The 20,969-nt window shown below is 41.1% G+C and overlaps 2 protein-coding genes across 8 annotated transcripts in view; one reads left to right on the top strand and one right to left on the bottom strand.

The window, feature by feature from the left end:
- MRPL22 (mitochondrial ribosomal protein L22) overlaps window positions 1–15,166 on the bottom strand; it is a 36,125-nt gene extending 20,959 nt beyond the window's left edge. For 2 of the 4 annotated variants that reach the window (XM_027081466.1, XM_027081465.1), the window contains exons 1-2: window positions 15,031–15,166; window positions 12,935–12,977 (exon numbers count right to left, since the gene is read on the bottom strand). In XM_027081466.1, coding sequence (XP_026937267.1) covers window positions 12,935–12,977; window positions 15,031–15,151 — 164 coding nt within the window. In that variant the 5' untranslated portion in view covers window positions 15,152–15,166. Of the gene's footprint in view, window positions 1–12,934; window positions 12,978–13,047; window positions 13,486–15,030 lie in introns of those variants that run through there. The other 2 variants (XM_027081467.1, XM_027081468.1) reach the window with 2 other exon arrangements.
- The window catches only part of GEMIN5 (gem nuclear organelle associated protein 5), a 41,509-nt gene continuing 35,227 nt past the window's right edge, over window positions 14,688–20,969 (top strand). For 2 of the 4 annotated variants that reach the window (XM_027081450.1, XM_027081451.1), the window contains exons 1-5: window positions 14,694–14,895; window positions 15,708–15,868; window positions 16,592–16,773; window positions 19,613–19,764; window positions 19,978–20,094. In XM_027081450.1, the coding sequence (XP_026937251.1) occupies window positions 14,730–14,895; window positions 15,708–15,868; window positions 16,592–16,773; window positions 19,613–19,764; window positions 19,978–20,094 (778 nt within the window). In that variant the 5' untranslated portion in view covers window positions 14,694–14,729. Of the gene's footprint in view, window positions 14,896–15,707; window positions 15,869–16,591; window positions 16,774–19,612; window positions 19,765–19,974; window positions 20,095–20,969 lie in introns of all 4 variants that reach the window. The other 2 variants (XM_027081448.1, XM_027081447.1) reach the window with 2 other exon arrangements.

The following is a 20,969-nucleotide window of genomic DNA, read 5'->3' on the forward strand; positions in this document are numbered from 1 at the left end:
ATGAGGACATATGTAAGCATATGGCTGACTCACTTTGGTGTACAACAGAAACTAACACAGTATTGTGAAGCAATTATACTCTAATAAAGACCTATTTAAAAAAAAACCAACAAACTCCTCTTAAAAAAAAAAAAAAAAAAAGAGAGAGAAAAAGAAATAATGGCCAAAAACTTCCCTAACTTGGGGAAGGAAACAGACATTCATATCTAGGAAGCCCAGAAAGTTCCAAGTAAGATGAACCCAAAGAGACCCACATCAAGACACATTATAATTAAAATGTCAAAAGTTAGACAAAGAGTATTAAAAGTAGCAAAAACAAAGCAAACAGAAAGTCTTGTTACATACAAGGGAACCCCAATAAGCCTATCCACAGATTTTTCAGCACAAATTTTGCAGGCCAGAAGGGAGGGGCATAAAACATTCAAAGTGCTGAAAGAAAAAAAACTTCCAACCAAGAATACTCTACCTGGCAAAGTTATTCAGAATTGAAGGAGAAAGAGAGTCTTCCAGACAAGCAAAAGCTTAAAAGTGTTCCTCACCACTAAACTGACCTTACAAGAAATAAGAAATGTTAAAAAGACTTTTTTAAGTGTGGACTACTATAATCTTAAAAGTACAAAAGTTATTTAACCATTGGAAATTTGAACATTAACTGGGCATTTGGTATTTTTTAATAAGTACATGGTGAAATATTTATGGATGAAATAATATACTATCTGGGATTTGTTTCAAAATATGATGGGGAAGAGCAGGGGCTCTAGATAAAACAAGAAAACAAGATAGACCATGAGTTAATAATTGTTGGAGTTGGGTGATGGGTTCATGAGGGTTCGTCATATTGTCTACTTTTGTTTACATCTGGATATAGCCAAATAACAAAAACTCTGGTGTTTCCCTACTGCTCAGAATATAGTCTAAACTCCTTAACAAGACACAGAAGGCCCTCCATAATCTAACACCAGCCTGGCCATCTCAGCTTATTCACCTTAAAGCCTAACGACACAAACATTCATTGTTCCCTGAACAAGCCACATTCTCTCATATCTTTACACTTTTGCTCATGTTGTTTTCTCCTCCCTTATTATCTCCTAAATGAAACGCTTGTCCTGTTTTAAGTCCCAGCTCAGGTGTCACCTCAATGTGAACCAGATCCCTTCTCCAAGAGAACCAATCCCCCCATTGCCTTAGTACTCTGTTCTTGCCAGCCGTATAGCAATGCGTTGTATTACTCCTGAACTGTAAGGTGGCTGCAGAAGAATGAGTTCCTGGATGTAAGAGGACAGAATTTTCTAATAAAACTATAAGCCAGGTGATGAGGGCAGAGACTACAGAGTCAACTAGACCTGGGTCTAAATCCTAACTCTAATACTAGAAGAATGGCCTTGGGGAATGCACATAACTTTCTAGACCTCAGTTTTCTCATCCGTAAATGGAGTAATAATAGTAATTACCTCATAGGCTTCTTTTTTTTTTTTTGGCCACACCGCAAGGTATACGGTATCTTAGTTCCCCAACCAGGGATAGAACCCACGCCCCTGCAGTAGAAGCACAGTCTTAACCGCTGGACTACCAGGGAAGCCTCCCACACAGGCTTCTTAAGGAGCTCAAATGAGATACTTTAAGGAAAATACTTAACCTGACACATAATAAGGCTCAATAAATTTGAGATTATTACTTTTAGAATGAGAAGAATATCTACTTCATTCTGTTGGTGGTATATAAATAATTAACATACAACACCCTACAAAGTCTAGTACAAGATAAACACTGGTAGCTAGTATTAACTTTAAATTAGGCCCTCTGAACAGTTCATGTCTCCTGTTCTCAAAAAAAATAAACAGTCTGAACTGTTTGAATTGTGTAAACTTCGTATTACACAATTTCAAACCTTCTTCTCATGTTTATAATCATGATCATTTGTTTCTATGAAGTTGTAATTCGTGGGTGCACTAAGTTTGTCAATTTCTTTATCGATGAGAAGAGGAACTGGCGTACTTCATCTCCAGGGTCTCTCCAAACCTTAATTCTTTCATCTCATGGATGACAGCAGGATTACAGAAATATGAATACCTTGGCTTCTCTTTAACTCTTCAGTGAAACCACTACTATACTAAACAGTCTGAAAGACTGCTTGAGGGTGAGGCCCATGCCTTCTATATCCCCCATACCTAGCATAGTGTTCAGTACTCCTCAAATCCTCAATACACATTCAGTGAATTAAATACAATGGCTAATAAATTAAACACATTATGAATCAATAATGACAAAGCTTTCCGAACGCCTACAATACTTTCAGGGCTCAAATGCTTCATAAAATGAATTATCAACCAAATACTAAACAACTGTAATCAAATCAAAGTAAAATATGATTACAAACGGGGTCTTTAATTCAGAAGTATACTAAATCAAAACGTTTCATGCGCCCTCTCCTGGCCAACTATTGGAATAACACTAAGTTAAAGCAGGAAACGAAGAGCTCATAAAGTACAATCGAAAATAAAACTAGTTCAAAATTTAAGGCTTTGTTTTTTTTTGCCATGCCAATCGTCTTGCAGGATCTTAGCTCCCCGACCAGGGATTGAACCCAGGCCACGGCAGTGAAATCACTGAGTCCTAACCACTGGACCGCCCGGGAATTCCCAAAACTTAAGGCTTTTATGAGACCACTTTATGTAAGAAAGCCTGTGAAAAGTCACTAAAGAAAACAAATTCAAGAAAAGGAAGTTGGGGGACTTCCCTGGTGACACAGTGGTTAAGAATCCGCCTAACCCATCATCAAAAAAATCTACAAACAATAAATGCTGGAGAGGGTGTGGAGAAAAAGGAACCCTCTTGCACTGCTGGTGGGAATGTAAATTGATACAGCCACTATGGAGAACAGTATGGAAGTTCCTTAAAAAACTAAAAATAGAACTGCCATACGACCCAGCAATCCCACTACTGGGCATATACCCTGAGAAAACCATAATTCAAAAAGAGTCATGTGGGCTTCCCTGGTGGCGCAGTGGTTGAGAGTCCGCCTGCCGATGCAAGGGACACGGGTTCGTCCCCCGGTCCGGGAGGATCCCACATGCTGCAGAGCAGCTGGGCCCGTGAGCCACGGCTGCTGAGCCTGAGCGTCCAGAGCGTGTGCTCCGCAACGGGAGAGGCCGCAACAGTGAGAGGCCCGCGTACCGCATTTAAAAAAAAAAAAAAAAAAACTCATGTTATTAGATGCATCAAGGTAAAAAGTTCTTTGTTCCAAATTTACTTCAGATAACATTAATCTCACACTTGAGGCTGAATAAAAGAACATCCTCCCTCTTGCCTCCATTAAAATCTAAAATAAAAAGCTGAAGTGATATGTATATTCTCATAACTCAGTATAATTTTAGTACTTAGTGAAAGTCAAGGACAATCAAACAAGGAAACAAGAATTTAGCAAACAAAAAAAGTGAAATCCCAGCAACTATGGACCATGGTAAGTTCAGGGTTTTTCGACCTCAGCATTACTGACATTTTAAGCAGGACACTCTGTTGTGAGGGCTCTCCTGTGCCTTTGTCATAAGGATGCTTAGTGGCATCCCTCACCTCTACCTACTAGATGCCAGCAGCACCCCTGCCTTGTGACAATCTTGCAGCGCCTCCAAATGTTGCCAAATGTCTCCTGGGGGGAGGTGAGAGACAAAGCTGCTCCCAATTGGAAGTCACTATTAGCTAAAGCAGCATTAAAACAAACACACAAACAAAATGACAGCGCTAGTTTTTGCAGACTAGGGAGCATGACCTCTCTGTTCCAAAAGGTTCCAGTTATCACGCCATATACATGTGGATGGTTAGTAAGTCAGATTTTCTCACTCTGTAAAGCAATAATGACTGAATGCCTAAATTTTACATTCTTATTCATAAGAATAAGCAGGCCCTTAAGGCTGCCTGGCATTCCTACTGTATTTCTCTAGTCCATTTACTCTCCTAGCCCCTGTAGACAAACTTCATACCTCTTCCTTGCTAGTTAAACCTCCCGTATCTCCTCCCTCATCCTCAGTCTCGGCTGAAAATTGTGCTTATTCCCTGAGAAAATTGAAAAATCAAAAGAGAACTTCCAGGGAACTTCCAGGGGACTTCCCTCAGTTAAGAATCTGAGCTCCCAATGCAGGGGGCCGGGGTTCAATTCCTGGTCAGGGAACTAGATCCCACATGCATGTCACAACTAAGGAGCTGGCAAGCTGCTACTAAGGAGCCCACGAGCTGCAACTAAGGAGCCTGCTGGCCGCAACTAAGAAGCAGGTGAGCCACAACTAAGAAGTCCGCCTGCCGCAACTAAGACCCAGCACAACTAAATAAATTAAATTAATTAATTAATTGTTGCTTTTAAAAAAGAAGAAGAAGAGAACTTCCACAAGCTCCCACCACCTAATCTATATACCCACCAGCATCCATACCCACACACACTTACTATCTTCACTTGTTACTATGAATGCAAGTCTATGCCCTAATCAGGACCAATCTCATCCCTTGCTCCCTAGATCCCATTTCTTCCCATCTACTCAAGGGCACTGCTTCGGCAATTCTTTCTTCCCCCTTTAAATCATCAATTTTTCTTCTTTATTGGAACACTACCATCAGCAAACAAATATACTCCAATATCTCCCAATTTAACTGTCCCCTGACCAACTCCCTCTAGCTACTGCTGCAAAACTCCTTGACTGAGTTACCTAAACTCCCTGTCTCTAATTCCAGCCCTCCCATTCATCCTTAATCCTCTCCCATCATGCCATCAAAAGTGCTTTATCAAGCTCATCGAAGATATCTGTGTTGTAAAATCCAGTGGACAATTCTCAGTCCTCATCTGAGAATGATCTAAGTATCCCTGGTAAAAGGGCTCTCTGACTACCCAACAATTCCAGAAAGCACAGGCACAGCAATGAAGACCCAGTGCTGCCAAAAATAAATTCCTCACACCACCACTAAGCAATGCTCTGACACCAGCTGGGTGTCCTACAATTAAATTCAATTCTGACACTCTCTACCTAGGGACAGCATCACATTAAGGGCTCTGTCCCACAAGACCACCCTCCACTTCTGATGGCAATTACAAGCTCAGGTTGTTACCTGTGCTTCTGACCAACTGGCTATAAATCAAGAGGTTCTCATGATGCCCTTCTTGGGTTTGATTAATTTGCTTCACCAGCTCACAAAATTCAGGAAACCCATTTACTCACTAGATTACTGATTTTTTATGAAAGACAGTAAAAGATATGAATCAAAAGCCAAATGAGGAGATACGTAGGGCAAAGTCCCAAACAAAGAAGCTTCTGTCTTCGTGAAACTTGGGGCCCAGCACAGTGACACATAGAAGCATTCTGGTTCCCCACTCAGAAGCTCTCTGAACCCCCTCCTTTTGGTTTTTTATGTAGGCTGCATTACACAGGCAGGATTAACTAACTCATCGGCCTTTGGAAACTGATTCAACCTCCAGTCCTTCTCCCCTCCCTGGAAACCAGGAGGTAGTGGGACTAAAAGTTCCACCCCTCTGTTCATGGTTGGTTCCCCTAGCAACAAACCCCCATCCTTAGGTGCTTCCCCAAATTCACCTCATTAGCATAAACCCAGTTGTGGTGGAAAGGGGCCATGTCAGGAATAACAAGACACCCATTTCACTTTATGGCTCTGAAGCCATAAACTGAGGACAAGAGAACAAATATGATGACAAAAGAAGCTGCCATAACCCTATGGCTCAGGAAATTCCAAGGGTTTTGGGAGCTGTGAGCCAGAACCATGGACAAAGACAAAATAGACATGAGAAATATATTTTGGCCTATTTGTCATAAATCGTAATATCACATCTGGTCACCTGCTCTTCCTTGAGGCACTTTCTTTACTTGAGTTCCAGGACACTACACACTCTGGGTTTTCCTCTCACCTCTCTAGACACTTCTCTAGTCTCCTTTGTTTTGTCCTCCTCAACCTGATCTGTAAATGTTGGCTGCCTCAGGTAGGAATAAATCCTTGGACTCTTGTGCTTTCTATCTACTCTCAGAGTGAAGTCAACCAGACTCATGGCTTTAAATACCGTTCATACACTGATGGCTCCCAAACCCGCAGGCCTTCTATGAACTCCAAACTCATATATCCCATTGCATCCTCACGTCTCTACCTCACACTCACAAGCCCCAAATCGAGCTCCTGATGGTCTCCCCAACTTGCTCCTCTGGAAGTCTTCCTATCTCAGCAAACGGTGACTCCACGCTTCCATCTGCTCAGGTCGTAAACCCTGGTGTCACCCTTCTTTCTCACAACCCACGTCCAATTCACCAACAGGTCCTGTCAGCTGCTGTTAATGCACTGCCAGAATCCAACCATTCACCCACATTCACAGCCACCCTAATCCAAGCCACCATAATCTCAAACTTGAAATATCCAGTGGTCTCTACTTCTATCCTTGCTCCTCATCCCCACTCTGGTCTGTTCTGAACACTGAAAGAGCCACCACCCATAAACATAAGTCCGATCATATCACTCTTGTACTGAAAATCCACCAATGGTTTCCCATCTCACTAAGAATAAAAACCAAAGTACTTACAATGATCCATAAGGCTCTACATGATCTCCTATTCCTTCTTCTGACCTCATCTCCTACTACGACCTCCCCTCCTCACTCACCGCTTCTGACCATACTAGGTATGTTCCCTCCTCAGGGCCTTTGCACTTATGTCCCATCTCTCTAGAGTGGTGTTTACCCAGATGCTGGCGTGCCTTGACAGCCTGCTCCCTGGTTTCTTGCAGATCTTTACACAAATGCTATCTTAATGAGGCCTTTCCTATCTAAAACTGCAACCTCCCTCTTGTATACACACACTTCCTATTCCCATTCTCTGCTCTCATTTTCTCCTAAGCAGTTGTCACTATCTAATATACTCTGTATTTTACTTATTATTTGCCTCCCTCACTAGATTGTACACTCCATGAGAGCAATGATTATGTTCTTTGTTCACTACAAAATTCCTAGTGCTAGAATAGCCTGGCACACGGCAGGCACTACATACACATTTGTAGAATGAATTAGAGAATACAGGGGGCAGCCAGGTAATATAAATAAGAGGGCTGGGTATAGGTACCTACGTAAAAATTTCACACTTGGTTGGAAAATGAGGAAAACTGAAGAATATACATCCCATCTAAAGAGTGGTACACTCTTCTGCTCTAGAAAATTGTTGCCACACTTTGCAATGCATAATAGAATCTAGAAACCTAGATTTTTATGAGCAAGCTACTACTTTTTAAACACTGATTGAAAAAGAAGGTTTTAAACACAATATAACATACAGACAAAACATATCTGTAGGCTTGATTCATCAGACAGATCTCCAATCTGTAACCTCTCGGGGTAAGCTAACACAGCCCCAAAGCGGCTATCTAAAATGTTTCATTCTTCCCTGCCCCCATGTTACTCTTCTTTTTCATGATATAGCACATATTTATTCATTTATTTTTATTTTTATTTATACTTATATACTTTTGGGAGTTTGGCCCACTATAGAGGGGATGAGAACAAATTTAAAAAGTCACAATTCTCAGTAGAACAATTTTTAAAAAGAATCTGAGAATAAATCAGAAAGTTTATAAATGTATTCTTGTTCAACTTCCTAGTTCACAGATCTAACACCTTCCCTCAGAAAAGCCTCTGGTGTCAATAATCATGTGAAAATAAGGCATTAAACCTTTCAGATCACTACTGTATCATTCAGAGTAATAACAGTCATATTCTAGTGAGTAACTAACTGCATGGGTATATACAGCTTCTAAAGCCCTCATTTTGTCCTAAGGAATACTTAAAAGAATTTGTATAATCAGCATAAACTATTCTATTACATAAAGCTGGAAATCTGTACCTATACTTAATTTGCCATTGGGATTCCTTCTTGGCACTGGAGTGGAAAAACCTGAATCTCATTTCTGGCAATCTCTCAGACTACAACTTGCATCTGTTCAGGCTGACTGATGGTTCAACTTACACTTACTGACCAAGTAATAAGGATACGGTACTACAGGTACTATTCTAGGTGATGGGAATGCAAAGAGACATAAAACCTATTTCCAGCCCTCAAGTGACTTAAAATTCAGTTAGAGAGATAAAGGATTAACCATAATGTGCAACAGGCATTACAATGTCAGAAGAAGTCACAGGAGGGCTGGGGTAATCAGGATGGCTTTAAGGAGTTGGGACTTGAGCTGAGGGTTGAACAAAGTATGGACTTCCACATTCAGAAATCTGGTAAAAGAGCACTCCAGGTTAAAGGCATAGCAAAAGTAAAGGTGTGATTTACAGGGCGTCTTTCTGAAAAAAAGGACCTGAAGATGATACAATAGACCTGTTTTGAAAGAGAATACAGTGGGCTGAATGGTGGCCCCAAAGATATGTGCACATCCTGACTCCCAGAATCTGTGAATAATACATTCTATAGAAAAGGAGGTAATTAAGTTAGGGATCTTGAGAGGAGGAGCTTATCCTGGATTATCTTGTTTGGTCCTAAATGTAATTGTGTTTTTCTTAATGAGAAAGATGCAGAAAAAGTTTTGAAACAGAAAAAAGGAGGGAAAGGTGAGGTAAAGACAGAGAGAAGCCGGAAGAGGCAAGGAATGGATTCTCCCCTATAGCCTCCAGAGGGAGTACAGCCCTACTGACACCTTGATTTTGGATTTCTGGCCTCCAGAACTGTGGGAGAATAAATTTCATTTGTTTTAAGTCACCCAGTTTGGGGTAATTTCTTACAGCAGCCCTAAGAAACTAATACAGAAACCTTTCAGATCCATGAGTGAGACATGAAGGAGATACAAACTCTGATTGAAAGAAGAGTCCTGAGAGTGCTTTCAAAGGAATGAAGTGTCACATAAACAAGAGACTCACTAAACAAACATAAATATTATGGAATTGAAAATGTCCATCTATAAGGTCTCCTTGTTTTAATGCATGGCCATTTTAGGGCTTATTGTCAAGCCTCAATAATGGTCAATTTTTCTTTTTTCAAAAGTAAATGTCAGGAAACTTGCCTGGCGGTGCAGTGGTTAAAAATCTGCCTGCCAATGCAGGGGACAAAGGTTAGATCTCTGGTCCAGGAAGATCCCACAAGCCACAGAGCAACTAAGCCCGTGTGCCACAACTACTGAGGCCGTGCTCTAGAGCCCACGAGCCACAACTACTGAGCCCACACGCCACAACTACTGAAGCCCGCGCACCTAGAGCCTGTGCTCCACAACAAGAAGCCACCGCAGTGAGAAGCCTGCACACCGCAACAAAGAGTAGCCCCTGCTTGCCACAACTAGAGAAAGCCCGTGCACAGCAACGAAGACCCAGTGCAGCCAAAAATAAACTAAAAAAGAAAAAAAGTAAATGTCAGGGAATTCCTTGGCAGTACAGTGCTTAGGACTCCATGCTTCCACTGCAGGGAGCACGGGTTCAGTTCCTGGTCAGGAAACTAAGATCCCGCAAGCCACACGGCGCAGCCCACCCCCCTCAAAAAAAAAAAAGTAAATGTCAGCATACACTTGATTTCTATTTGAATCCTTTTAACTAAAACATTAAAATAAAAGATCACTAAATTATACCATTTTGATCATGGTTTGTGGTTCTTGGGGACTGTTGTCACTTTCAGGAAATACAACCTGAAGTGATTAGGAGTAAAGTACCATAACATGTACAATTCACTTTCAAATGATTCAGGGAAAAAAGCATGTATATTTATAGAGTTATGTTTACAACTGATGAATCCAGCTGAAGGACACTGTAATCTTTCAACTTTCCTATACGACTGAAATTTCTCAGAATATATTGAGGAAAATATTTCACCCATTAACACAAGGGTCACTGCCTGACACATTTTCCAACATACTTTACACCACTAATCATTATTGTGTAGTTACGTTTATTATTGTGTATCATTATTGTCCTTTTGTTTAGTTATGATGTCCCAGTGCAAAGATTCCTATACTAAGGGTTATGAAATTACAAGCCAAACTATGAATGCGATATGCATTTTTCTGGGAACATTTCTTGTGGCTTTCGCCATACTCTCAAAGAGGTCTGTGACTCAAATTTAAGAACCACTGTCCTAAAGGGCAAGGAATCACAAGCCCTCAGATCATAGGATAAGATCTATTTAAGAGAGCACAAATCAGCGGGGCTGTCAAATCTGCTGGCCATGGCACTCAGAACACTGAAAGCATGGATGCATGAAAACAAGAGGTAATGGCTACCCCTTACACTGGAAAAGTGTCTTAGGAGTGACTCAACTGAATAGGCTAATGTATATTTCAGTTTCTTATCTTCCTGCCAGTTGTTCTACAAAAGTAGGGCTGATAGATGAAGTATGTAATCTCATCTAAGAGTGCTGAAAAACTACTGATTGGTTCCAGCATTAAATCTGATTCCTCTCAAACAACTTCACAGCAATATCATCCCCAGTCAACACCTCCACAGTGCCAGGCGCTAAAATAGACATTTTACGTATTAGTCTCTTAGTTCTCACAACCACCCTTGAAGTTAAATATTATCCTCATTTTTTGATATGAGGAAACTGAGCCTCACAGAAGTTAAACAAATGGCCCAAGACTGCAATACCTGTCCCTGACAGAGCCCTAAAATCCAGCTCTATCACCTGAAGCCCAGTATTTATTCAAATATATCACACTGTTCTCATCATTTATCCACGAAACTACCGATTCATGACATTTCCAACTTGGTTTATCTTGTGGAGAATTTTAACCTATGTACAGCTTAGTAACCAGTGCCTTCAAACTTTTAAACCACCAAAATATACTCTTCATTCTTTAAACTTAAACTCACCTCCTTCCAGAAAGACTCCTCCAACAAACCCCTTCAGGGCTCATCACTCAGTCCCTCCCAGGATGTGATACAGCACTATTTTAAGCCAGAGAATTTTTTGTTTAGATCCTAGGTTTGCCATGTAACCTTCAGTAAGTCACAAAAATTCCCAAATGCATGCATGAGTAAAATGGGAGACTTGAAATTCAAAGGTTGGAAATTGTCAATCTGCTACCAAATATAGCCTGCAGAAAAGTTTTCTTTGGTCAGCAGCATTTTTTTAATCCAATTCAATGCCTTTAGAGGAGGAATGCACTCTATGACTGCCACAGGCCCTACCACTCTCTTTTTACAAAGACCACCTCTGCTAGTTTATTCATTTCTATTACCTGTCTGGCAATTGGTATGTAATTAAGTTTCCAAACACTGAATTAGATATCTCTAAAATTTTACACGGTCATCAAAAGCATTAGTTATGCCTTTTCTACTTAGTTTTCATGTGGTCATTTCCCCACTAAAAAGTTCAGAATGGGGACTTGCAAAATTATATAACTTCAAAACTAGAAAGAGCCTCCAAGACTACCTAGCAAAATCCAACCCTCTTGTATTACACAGATGACAAGACTGAAGCCAAGCTGCTTTAGTTACTTGCTCAGAGCTTCCCAATATAAGTCAGTGCGGGACAATTTAAATCAACAAAAATCAACAAAATATTCACTTTGTGCAAGACCCTATACTGGAGCTACAAAAAAAACAAGAAGTGTCCCTAACTGTCCAGGATACACGAGGTAGCAAAGGACACAGACACATATACATGAAGCCATTATTTAAGGAACACATACTAAAGGAAAGGAGAAATTGATTTCTTTCATTTTTAGTGAGATCATGAAGGGGAAACAGTTAAAGAGGGGTCTGAATAATGAGGACTGCTGTTACTGACAGAAAGTGAGAGAAAATTATGAAAAACCAAGAAACAAGTAAAGGCACAGCATACTCAGAAAAAGTAAGTAAATCAGCATGGTTGGGGGTAGGGTGATATAAGATAATCTACGAAAGCAGTGAAGACAAATCCTAAATGCCAGTACTTCCTACTTTCTTCTGTAGCCCACCTCTTCCTCCCTCGAGCCGAATCTAAGACAAAGCTAGATATAATGGGAACTCAATAGTAGTTTATAATGATAAAAACACTAATGGAAGCTAAGATTTAGAGCGGGATTATTATACACCATGCACTGTACAAAATACTTCATAAGCATTATCTCATTTAATCCTGATTAAAAATATATGAGGTAGTACTAATTTTCCTCTCATATCATAGAAGATAACTGAAGCTTAGAAAGAATAAGTAACTTTTCCAAAATCGCAGTTAAAATGTGGACTCACACTCAACTTATCTGTCTCCAAAGTCTATGGACTAAACCAAAATTAATGTTAACAAATACATCGATCAGAAAATTTACAATCAGATTATCAACCTCCAAAGAGCCACAGCTGTACTACAGAAGAAGAACAATAAGAAGGGAGCAGAGAAAGCCTCTTGCCAGTACTGACTTCAGCTGCATTCCCTAACCTTAACGCTTTGTCCTGAGGTCAAAGAATGCTCTAAAAATATAGTATAAAGCTTCAAAATTCCTGTAACTGACGGACCTTGGGCAACTTACTTTACTTTGCGGGCTTCAATTTCCTTGTCTGAAAAAATGGGTATAGCAGTACCTACACTACGTAGGATGCTGTGAGAAAGAGATAAGGCGTACGAAGATTTTAACAATGTCAGGCACGATGTAAACCGCACCTGTCTACAATACAGTCCCTACCCGTAATAAGCAAATAATTACAGAGATAACTAGAAAAGTACGCTCCCAATTTGGGCGGGAGAATCTAACCATATCCAAAAAGATCAAAAAAAAAGTGTTCAGAAAAGACATTTACAACGTCTCTTCGGTCATAAATAATCCTGATACCCGCAGGGCTATGCAATACGGCGGTGAAAACACAGGGTGGCAAAGCAGAGACTGGCTGTCTCACTCGCTAGCCTCAGAGCCTAAAGCAGAGCCTGGCACTTAGGCTCTAAGTCACTGAGACTAGTAAGACTAAGGCTTGGACCCTTCCCCAACTCCGAGGCGAAAGACTTACCCCAAGACCAGCTTCCCCCTCAGATTCTGCATCCATAACGCACCTGCAATATCAACACACGCCGTCAATTCAGACTCCCACCTCACTCCCTCCCTCCACCAAGAAATCCTTACCCAAACGATCCAGTATTGCCGCCGCCATCTTTCTCCCGCCCTCTACGGAAGCCTCCCAGTTCAGAGGCCGTATGGGCAAAACGCATGCGCAATTCTCCGGACTTAACCCCCCCCCCCTTATCGCGAGACCGAGCCGCAACTGACACCCGAGGTGTTGTCATGGAGACCGTGAACACGCGGCCGGCGCTTAAGCCTTGCTTGGGAAAGAATTACTTAACAAAGGTCAAAGACTAGCGAGTTTCCGAAAATTCGTCGGGATCCAGAAAAACTGCGAAGCCTCACCTCACAAATGGTCTGAAAGGATTTGGAAAACAGAGTCCGTGAACCAAGCCAACTAACCTGGGAGGGCTTCAGTTTTCTCAAAAGAACTAAGTATCCCTACGGCACAGGCTTGTGAAGATCACTAGAGATTGTGTGAAAGCTCTTTTAAAGAACAAACATACAAACTACTATGTATAAAATAAATAAGCTACAAGGATATTTTGTACAACACAGGAAATATAGCCAATATTTTATAATAACTTTAAATGGAGTATAATCTTTAAATATTGTGAATCACTGTATTATACACCTGAAACTAATATTGCAAATCAACTATACTTCAATAAATAAATAAAGAAAGAACAGTTCAAATACAAAGTATGATGCTAATCTCCAGGTTGACCTCCAAGAGATAAGGGTTAATAATCAGCAGGAACTTGCTACCATATATGGCCAGCAGGCATTTCACTAAATCTCATGTATTCCTCACAGCAATCCAACTAGACCTGTATTATCAGGTCTTCAGTTGAGAAAAAAGATTTAGGATAGGTTAACGTCTCTCGGATAATACCTGGCAAAAACAGTGGTCAGTCTAGGGTTGGGTGCCTCCAAAGTTAGTGCTCCTACCCACATCCGAATAAGTAAATGTATGTGTGTATATATATATTTTTTTCATTAGCATAGATAGCTCTGGTTTCGTTTGCTACATATGCAAGAGTTCCTGGTATCCAATGCAAACAAGCAATACGGAGTAGAAGAGTGTAAGCGCAGAACTGAGCATTTTAGGACGTTTGAGTTGGAAGGAAACTTTGGTTCTTTTTCCTCCACAGCACTTAACACAAACAGTCCCTTCATAGAGTTGGCACTTAATCAGATCAAAAGAGAGTCACTCTATTCTGCTGCTTCTTGAGTATCAAAAACCAGAGCCAGAATTTCCACCCAGTTGCAGAAACCCTTGTTTTTGATTTCTGATTCGAACTTTTATCTTTTTGTTAATTGTCTTCTTGTAGATACGTTTAAAGCATCTCCAGAGCTACCAAGGCGCCCCGGCACATAGCTTTAAAAAAATATTTGATGGGACAGGGTTGAACAGGTCCAGACTATAAACCAGCAGTGCGGGGAGGTGACTCCATCATTCTAACCTCTTAATTAACCTTCCTTGCTGTAGCAAGTGAGAATACCTAACAAGCAGCACCAGACCCTCCAGCCGCAGGCGGCATTGATGGAGCAAAAAGCCGCCCGCAGGGCCCAGCCTTTCCCAGCCCCGAGGCCACAGGAGCGGCGCGCGCAGTGAGACCTGGACCTCCGCGCGCGCCGTAGCGGCGTGCCCCAGGAGGCGGGGCTCTAAGTTAACCCCGCCCCCTTCCCGTCTCTGGCGTAGGGCTACGAACTGTCTGCCTCATTCCCGGTTGCTCGTGATCATGGGACAGGAACCGCGCACGCTGCCGCCCTCCCCTAACTGGTACTGCTCCCGATGCAGCGATGCCGTGCCCGGGGGCCTCTTCGGCTTCGCGGCGCGGACCTCTGTCTTCCTTGTCCGCGTGGGCCCGGGAGCGGACGTGATCCCAGGGACGTCTCCATTTCGAGGTAATTCCCCACCTCTTGGCCCCAGCCTTCCTGCACTAATTGCGTTCCCCGGGGGCGCCGAGTGGGCGTGTCCAGCCACCCCCCTCTCTATTGATGGGGAAACTGAGACGCGGGCAGGGAGAAGGGTCCGCTCACAGTCATCCAAACTGAGTCGTGTCCCGGTCTCCGAGGTTGGCTGTACACCACGCTGCGGCTGAGTGGTCCCGCCTCCTGGCGCTATCACGTGGATCCGCTGGCTTACTGAAGAGTTATCCATGTGTCTCGCCAGGAATTTATAACACCTAGCCCTTCCTCCCCAACCCAGTGCGTGCGGGCCCCCTGAGAGCCTTCCTGGGGTTGGGTGCTGCCTACAGCTCCAGGTCCTAAGAGAGATCCTGCAAATATATGATACTCATTTCTGTAAGATGAATGACTTGAGCCGGATGCTTTCAGGCTCTAAACTAGGTTTTGATTATGCCTTGGGATATGGTATGCCAGATACTTATTCTTTTCCAAATGACTTCTGGCCAGATCTAAATAGGAATCCCTTTTACATTCTTCATTTGAGCTGCTCCTCAGCCTAAGAACTAGGCACATCAAGTGATATGAATGCTATTTTACAGTTGAGAAGACTGAGACCCAAGAAGATAAAAAGACTTGTCTGAAGTCAGGTGGCAGAGCCAATACCAGCAGTTGGGGTTTCTGATTGTGAGTCCCTGGAAATGTTTGTTACTCCATGGGATAAGTGAGGCCCCAATCACCATCTAACAACAGAAGGATTCTGCCTGGAATCCTAGGTAGCACTTTAATCTGGAGTCTGGTTTTGCTTGAAGTCATAGGGGAGTTGGTGGGACACACCGAAAGGGTGTCTGGCTTCACGTTTTGTCATCACCCGGGTCAATACAACCTCTGCGCCACCAGCTCTGATGACGGGACTGTGAAAATCTGGGATGTAGAGACAAAAACAGTTGTGACGGAACATGCGCTCCATCAGGTACCATGACTTGCTGGTTTCTCAGACCATTATTATTTATCTGTACCAGAGTTCTCTTCCTTCAAGTATAGTTTTGCTAGCTCATCTGTGCAAGGTAACTTTTATAATTGTGTTTGTTCATTAGATTAGAAGCTCTATATTGTAAGGTACCTCAAAACTTTTTTGGAAGGAGATACATATAAATCAGAGGTCAGCAAACTGCACTGCTGCCTGCTTTTGCGAATTCTTTCATTGGAATACAATCACAGTCATTCATTTAAGTACTGTCTACAATTTTAAGTATTGGCTGCTTGCACACTACTGTGGCAGAGTTGAGTAGTTACAACAGAGACAGTATGGCCCACACAATCTGAAATATTTACTCTCTGGCACTTTACCATGAAAAAGACTCCTGATATAAACTGTAAGTGAATGAAACTTGTTTCCAAACTAGATGATTAATTGATATACCTACCTAGAGAATGTAGGAAAGGACTCAGTTAATCTTAGTAAGAACTTTGCATTAATCTATCAAAGGAAGAAATTTTTTAAATGGCTTTTTGATCCCCAGTAGCCTAAACTCTCCTTTCATTTGGTTATAATGTAGTCTTGCTCTACAAGTGGTCCTAACAGTATTTATTAAGTACCTATAATGTGCCTAGCATTATACAGGTTAAAAACTAAGTAAAAAAAGTTCAGCATTGACAAATGGAAAAGCAAAGATATCTTTGTTTTGTTTTAAAGCATACAATATCAGCATTGCATTGGTCTCCTCTAGTAAAGGATTTACTGGTATCTGGAGATGAAAAAGGAGTAGTTTTCTGTTACTGGCTTAACAGAAATGACAGCCAGCACCTCTTTATAGAACCCAGGACAATTTTCTGTCTTACTTGCTCACCTCATCATGAAGATTTAGTAGCCATTGGGTAAGTACTGTGCCATCTGCACTGATGATCTATTTTTGTTTATGATCTTATTTTGCATTTTCTTTACCTTCTCCTGTCCCTTTATTCTTCAGAGGAAACCATTTACAGGTACTAACCACTCTCCCTTCACCCCTGGTATCATTTATTCTTGTGACCTCTGGGTCCTCCTTGTCTCTCCCATTCTATTTTTGTTTCCTTGGTTTCCATGATACTGTACTTTACTCATTCTTCATATCTGATTTCTTCAGTCAACCTCCAAATGTCAGAAATGTCCTCTTTCATCTTTTTTCCTTCCATACTTACCCTTGGTTATAACATTTACTCCCAAAGTGTCAAGTGACTCAGCTCTGTGTCTGGTTCTCAGCTCTCCCACTCAATTGGGAAAGCGATCTGGCATTGGGATCTGTCTCCCCAGTGATCACCAAGGTTGTTTCACATGAGCTGCCTGAGAGCACAATCCCCTCTCCTTCACCACTCCATTTACTTCTCTCCCAAAGATGTTCAGTCTCTCTAGTTTGAATACTAGACATAAGCACAAGAATGTAGGAGGAGAAAGTTCAACTGGAGTGGATTCAAGAGACTGGGAGGTGAGGTAGATACACATGTAGACAACGTTTCCACAGTTTGTTGTGACAATGTGCATATAGACATGAAGCCAGAGGAGGTGTATGGGGGTCAAGGGAGTATTAAATGGAAGATAACAAAGGCATGTTTTTATGCTGATGCTGAGGCAGAAAAGGGGGAGCCTGTGGCAGGGGTGAACAGTGAAGAATGCATGAGTGATAACAGGAGGTCAAGAGGAAACTAGATCCAGGCCACAGTTAGAAAGAACAGCTAAGAATGTGGAAATAGGTGCAAGAAGGTTCACAGATCTTGTTGGAAGAGGAGGGTGTTTCATTCTGATGGCTGCTGATTTTCTTAGTGAGGCAGAAAGAGGTGGAGAAGAAGTCAAAGAGGTGGAGTCAAGTTCAGGGTGGGGAAGGAGCTGGATGCAGGAAGAGGGTATGTAAACAGTCATCTCAGAGAAGAGGAAAATGAACTTACTGAGAGAAACTGCAGGTCCTGTGGTCCTGGTTGAGTGCCAAGCCAAGGATTGTGGTCATGAATTTTAAGTAAACTACTCAAACTGGCTGAGAAAGGAAATGGTGGGATTCAACCAGGTTTGGGGTTTTGTGGAGTAAATACCCCTGAGAGAAAGGGGAAACAAAGGAGATAAGGGTGTTTTTTAAGGAGTGAATATAATGATGGATCATAAAATCTGCACTGCATGGGGCAAAGGACAGGAAGACAGGTGTGGGTGAGTTAACAGTGAAAATGGAAGGGGTCTGTGATAGGAGGTCTCCATGAAATGGGAGCATTGTCTCGGTGGGAGTACAAGACAGGGAGCAGAAAGGGTGGTAGGCAGGGGTCAGAGAAGCGTGAATCAAACTGACCTTGAAAGATGAGCAGGAATTCACAAGAAGAGTCTTTCAGGTGCAAGACAATCAAAGAGGATTGAATCAGAATTTGTTTTTAGAGGTTCAAAACAGTCCCTGAAGTCTTGACTGAAATTGTAAAACAGGTTGATCACATGACTATGAGGTTATATATCTTGATGGTTTTCAAAGTCTGTGTCTTCAAAGATTTGATATATTCTATGATTTCATGTTTTTTAAATAAAGCTGTAATGGGGAAAAAAAATTTTTAACAAAAGGAGAAAAATAAATAAAGCTGTAGTGGTATTTTTCCCTGTAGGACCGTCTAGTGTATAGGAAATGTAAACAGGTATGTCCACTTTGGAGAGCAATTTTGCACTTTATAGTAAAGCAAAAATGTGTATATCTTACCATCCTATTACTAGGCATCAAACCTGAAACTGGCTTAAGTGTGTATAAAATTCTTAATAGCATTTTTTGTTTGTAATGGTAGAAAAAAAATGGAAGCCCTTCAAAAGGAAAATGAGTAACTAAACTTGTGGTGTATTCATACGGTGGAGTACTATGCAATAGTATAAACAACTGACCAGGAACTAGAGTTACATGTGTCAACATGAATGACTCACAAAAAGAATGAGTGAAAAAAGCAAGCTACAGAAAAACAGACAACATGATACCATTTATATGAAGTTTCTAAATGTACAAAGTAATTCTGTATCTTATTTAGGAATATATACAAAGAAAGGCTAGGATTAATGTAACACAAAATTTAGGAATAGCAGTTTACCTCTGGGGAAGAAAGGGAGAGAGGTTTGACTGGGGTGGGATGTACAGAGGACTTCAACTGTATTGGTAATATTTTTTTTCTTAAGCTAGAGAGTAGATATTTCTTGTATCTGAAATACTTCATCGTTAAAAAAGAAAAAACAAAACTATTACAATTTCTAAGTTTCTTCCGAATTCAAAAAATGACAGCCTTGGAATATCCAGATCTAGAAGTTAGAATTCTGCAGCTTTTGTTAGAAAAGTAAGATCATTTGTAAAAGGAAGGAGATATTTTTAGTTTATGAGGACAAATTCATTTCCAATTAGGGAAATTGCTGGGCCCTGTCAGAACTATTCTTCTGTAAGTTCCCCTTGGGCACAGGCATGGTCCACTGTTTGAGCTTCGTGACAGGCAATGTGTATAGTATAACTTAATGCCAGGAGTTTGGCATGGGGGAGGGTTTTTTTAAAAACTGGAAAACATGAAATAAGTACTTTGGAATAAGGACAGAACAAGATTATTTCTTGCTCTTTTTCCTTCCCCCCACCCCAAATGCACTTAACTTTTAGAAATGCACAATAACTCCTAAGCCAAAATGTTTCCTAGAAAGACAGTCTGTCTTCATTTTTCAGTAATGTTTCTAACTCTCGTTTTTTAGCTACAAGGATGGCATAGTGGTTATAATTGACATCAGCAAGAAAGGAGAAGTTATACACAGGCTTCGAGGCCACGATGATGAGATCCATTCCATAGCCTGGTGCCCCCTGCCTGGTGAAGATTGTTTATTCATAAATCAAGAGGAAAATTCAGGTAGAGATGATTTAAGAGGGTTCAGTACTCTTTAGACCTAAAGAACAAATTAGGTAGAATAGTACAATTTGAATTATGTTTAAAACTAGATTTTACAGATCAAATCTATGAAAACAGTAACTAAGTTTCAGGAACCCTTGCAAACTAATTTTTCTTTGATAAGTGCATGTTTAATGCAAATTAAAAACAAAATTACCATCTCTACCCTAGAAGAACTTGAAATCCCCAATGGGAAAGTTATAGCACAAACTCCAGTAAAAAAAGGCTGCTACTTAGCCACTGGAAGCAAAGATCAGACCATTCGTATCTGGAGCTGCTCTAGAGGCCGAGGTAAGACTGACATTTAACATTTCCTTTGTGATATAACCTATTATCAATCCAGTAGAAGTAGAAGCTTATCATTTCTTGTTATCCTCAGTGTTGTGTCATCTGTCAGAAAGCAGTTCTTTACTTTTCTATCCAGAAAGTTTTAGCCTGGGCTGGAGCTCTCTGCACTCTGAACATCTGGCTTTGGTGTTGGCAATGAGGTTTTCTATTGCATTCACAGAAAGATCACTGTCTGGCCTGGAGGGCAAGATGTTTATTATGAGAATGGGAATATCTGAACTTGGCAAGGCCTGGATCGAAGGAATGGAAAAGATCTCTAGAGCTAGAGCTTTTTTTTTTTTTTTTTTTAATAGAGCTAGAGCTTTTAATGCACAAATGCAGAATTAATAACGTATACCTAATATAGAAGTACCTGTTTAAATGTGAAAGCTCACTTTACCCAAATCACAGAGACCCTCAGTCATAAGCTTTCCCAAACTTCTCTTCGAACAGAACTTTTACCTTAAGTTTATATTGAATAGATTGAGAGGAACTCCAGGCAGACCGAATTCTACCTTTACAGTAAAAATCTAGCTTTTCTCTTTACAGCAGTCTTCTTTCTCCAATTTATGTAAAACCATGGAAGTTTTTTCGTCTTTATCCAAATGCATTAGTACACGTAAAGCAAGCAGCACAGTGCTTGGCACATAGTTAGGGTTCAGTCAGTGGTACCTAGTAGTATAATTTTGGAAAGCAGAATTTTTTAAGGTTTGTGGACTGCTTTTGGACACACTTTGGCTGATACTCCCTAGTAGGGACAACATTGGGCTAGGAATCCCTCCAAAAGGGTAATCTCTGAACTTACAGATGTCTAATACAATGGTATTCAATTCTGGTCA

Source organism: Aethalodelphis obliquidens, unplaced genomic scaffold, assembly GCF_003676395.1.
Source record: "Aethalodelphis obliquidens isolate GAN/ISIS:26980383/991018 unplaced genomic scaffold, ASM367639v1 scaffold45, whole genome shotgun sequence".
Lineage (NCBI taxonomy): Eukaryota > Metazoa > Chordata > Mammalia > Artiodactyla > Delphinidae > Aethalodelphis > Aethalodelphis obliquidens.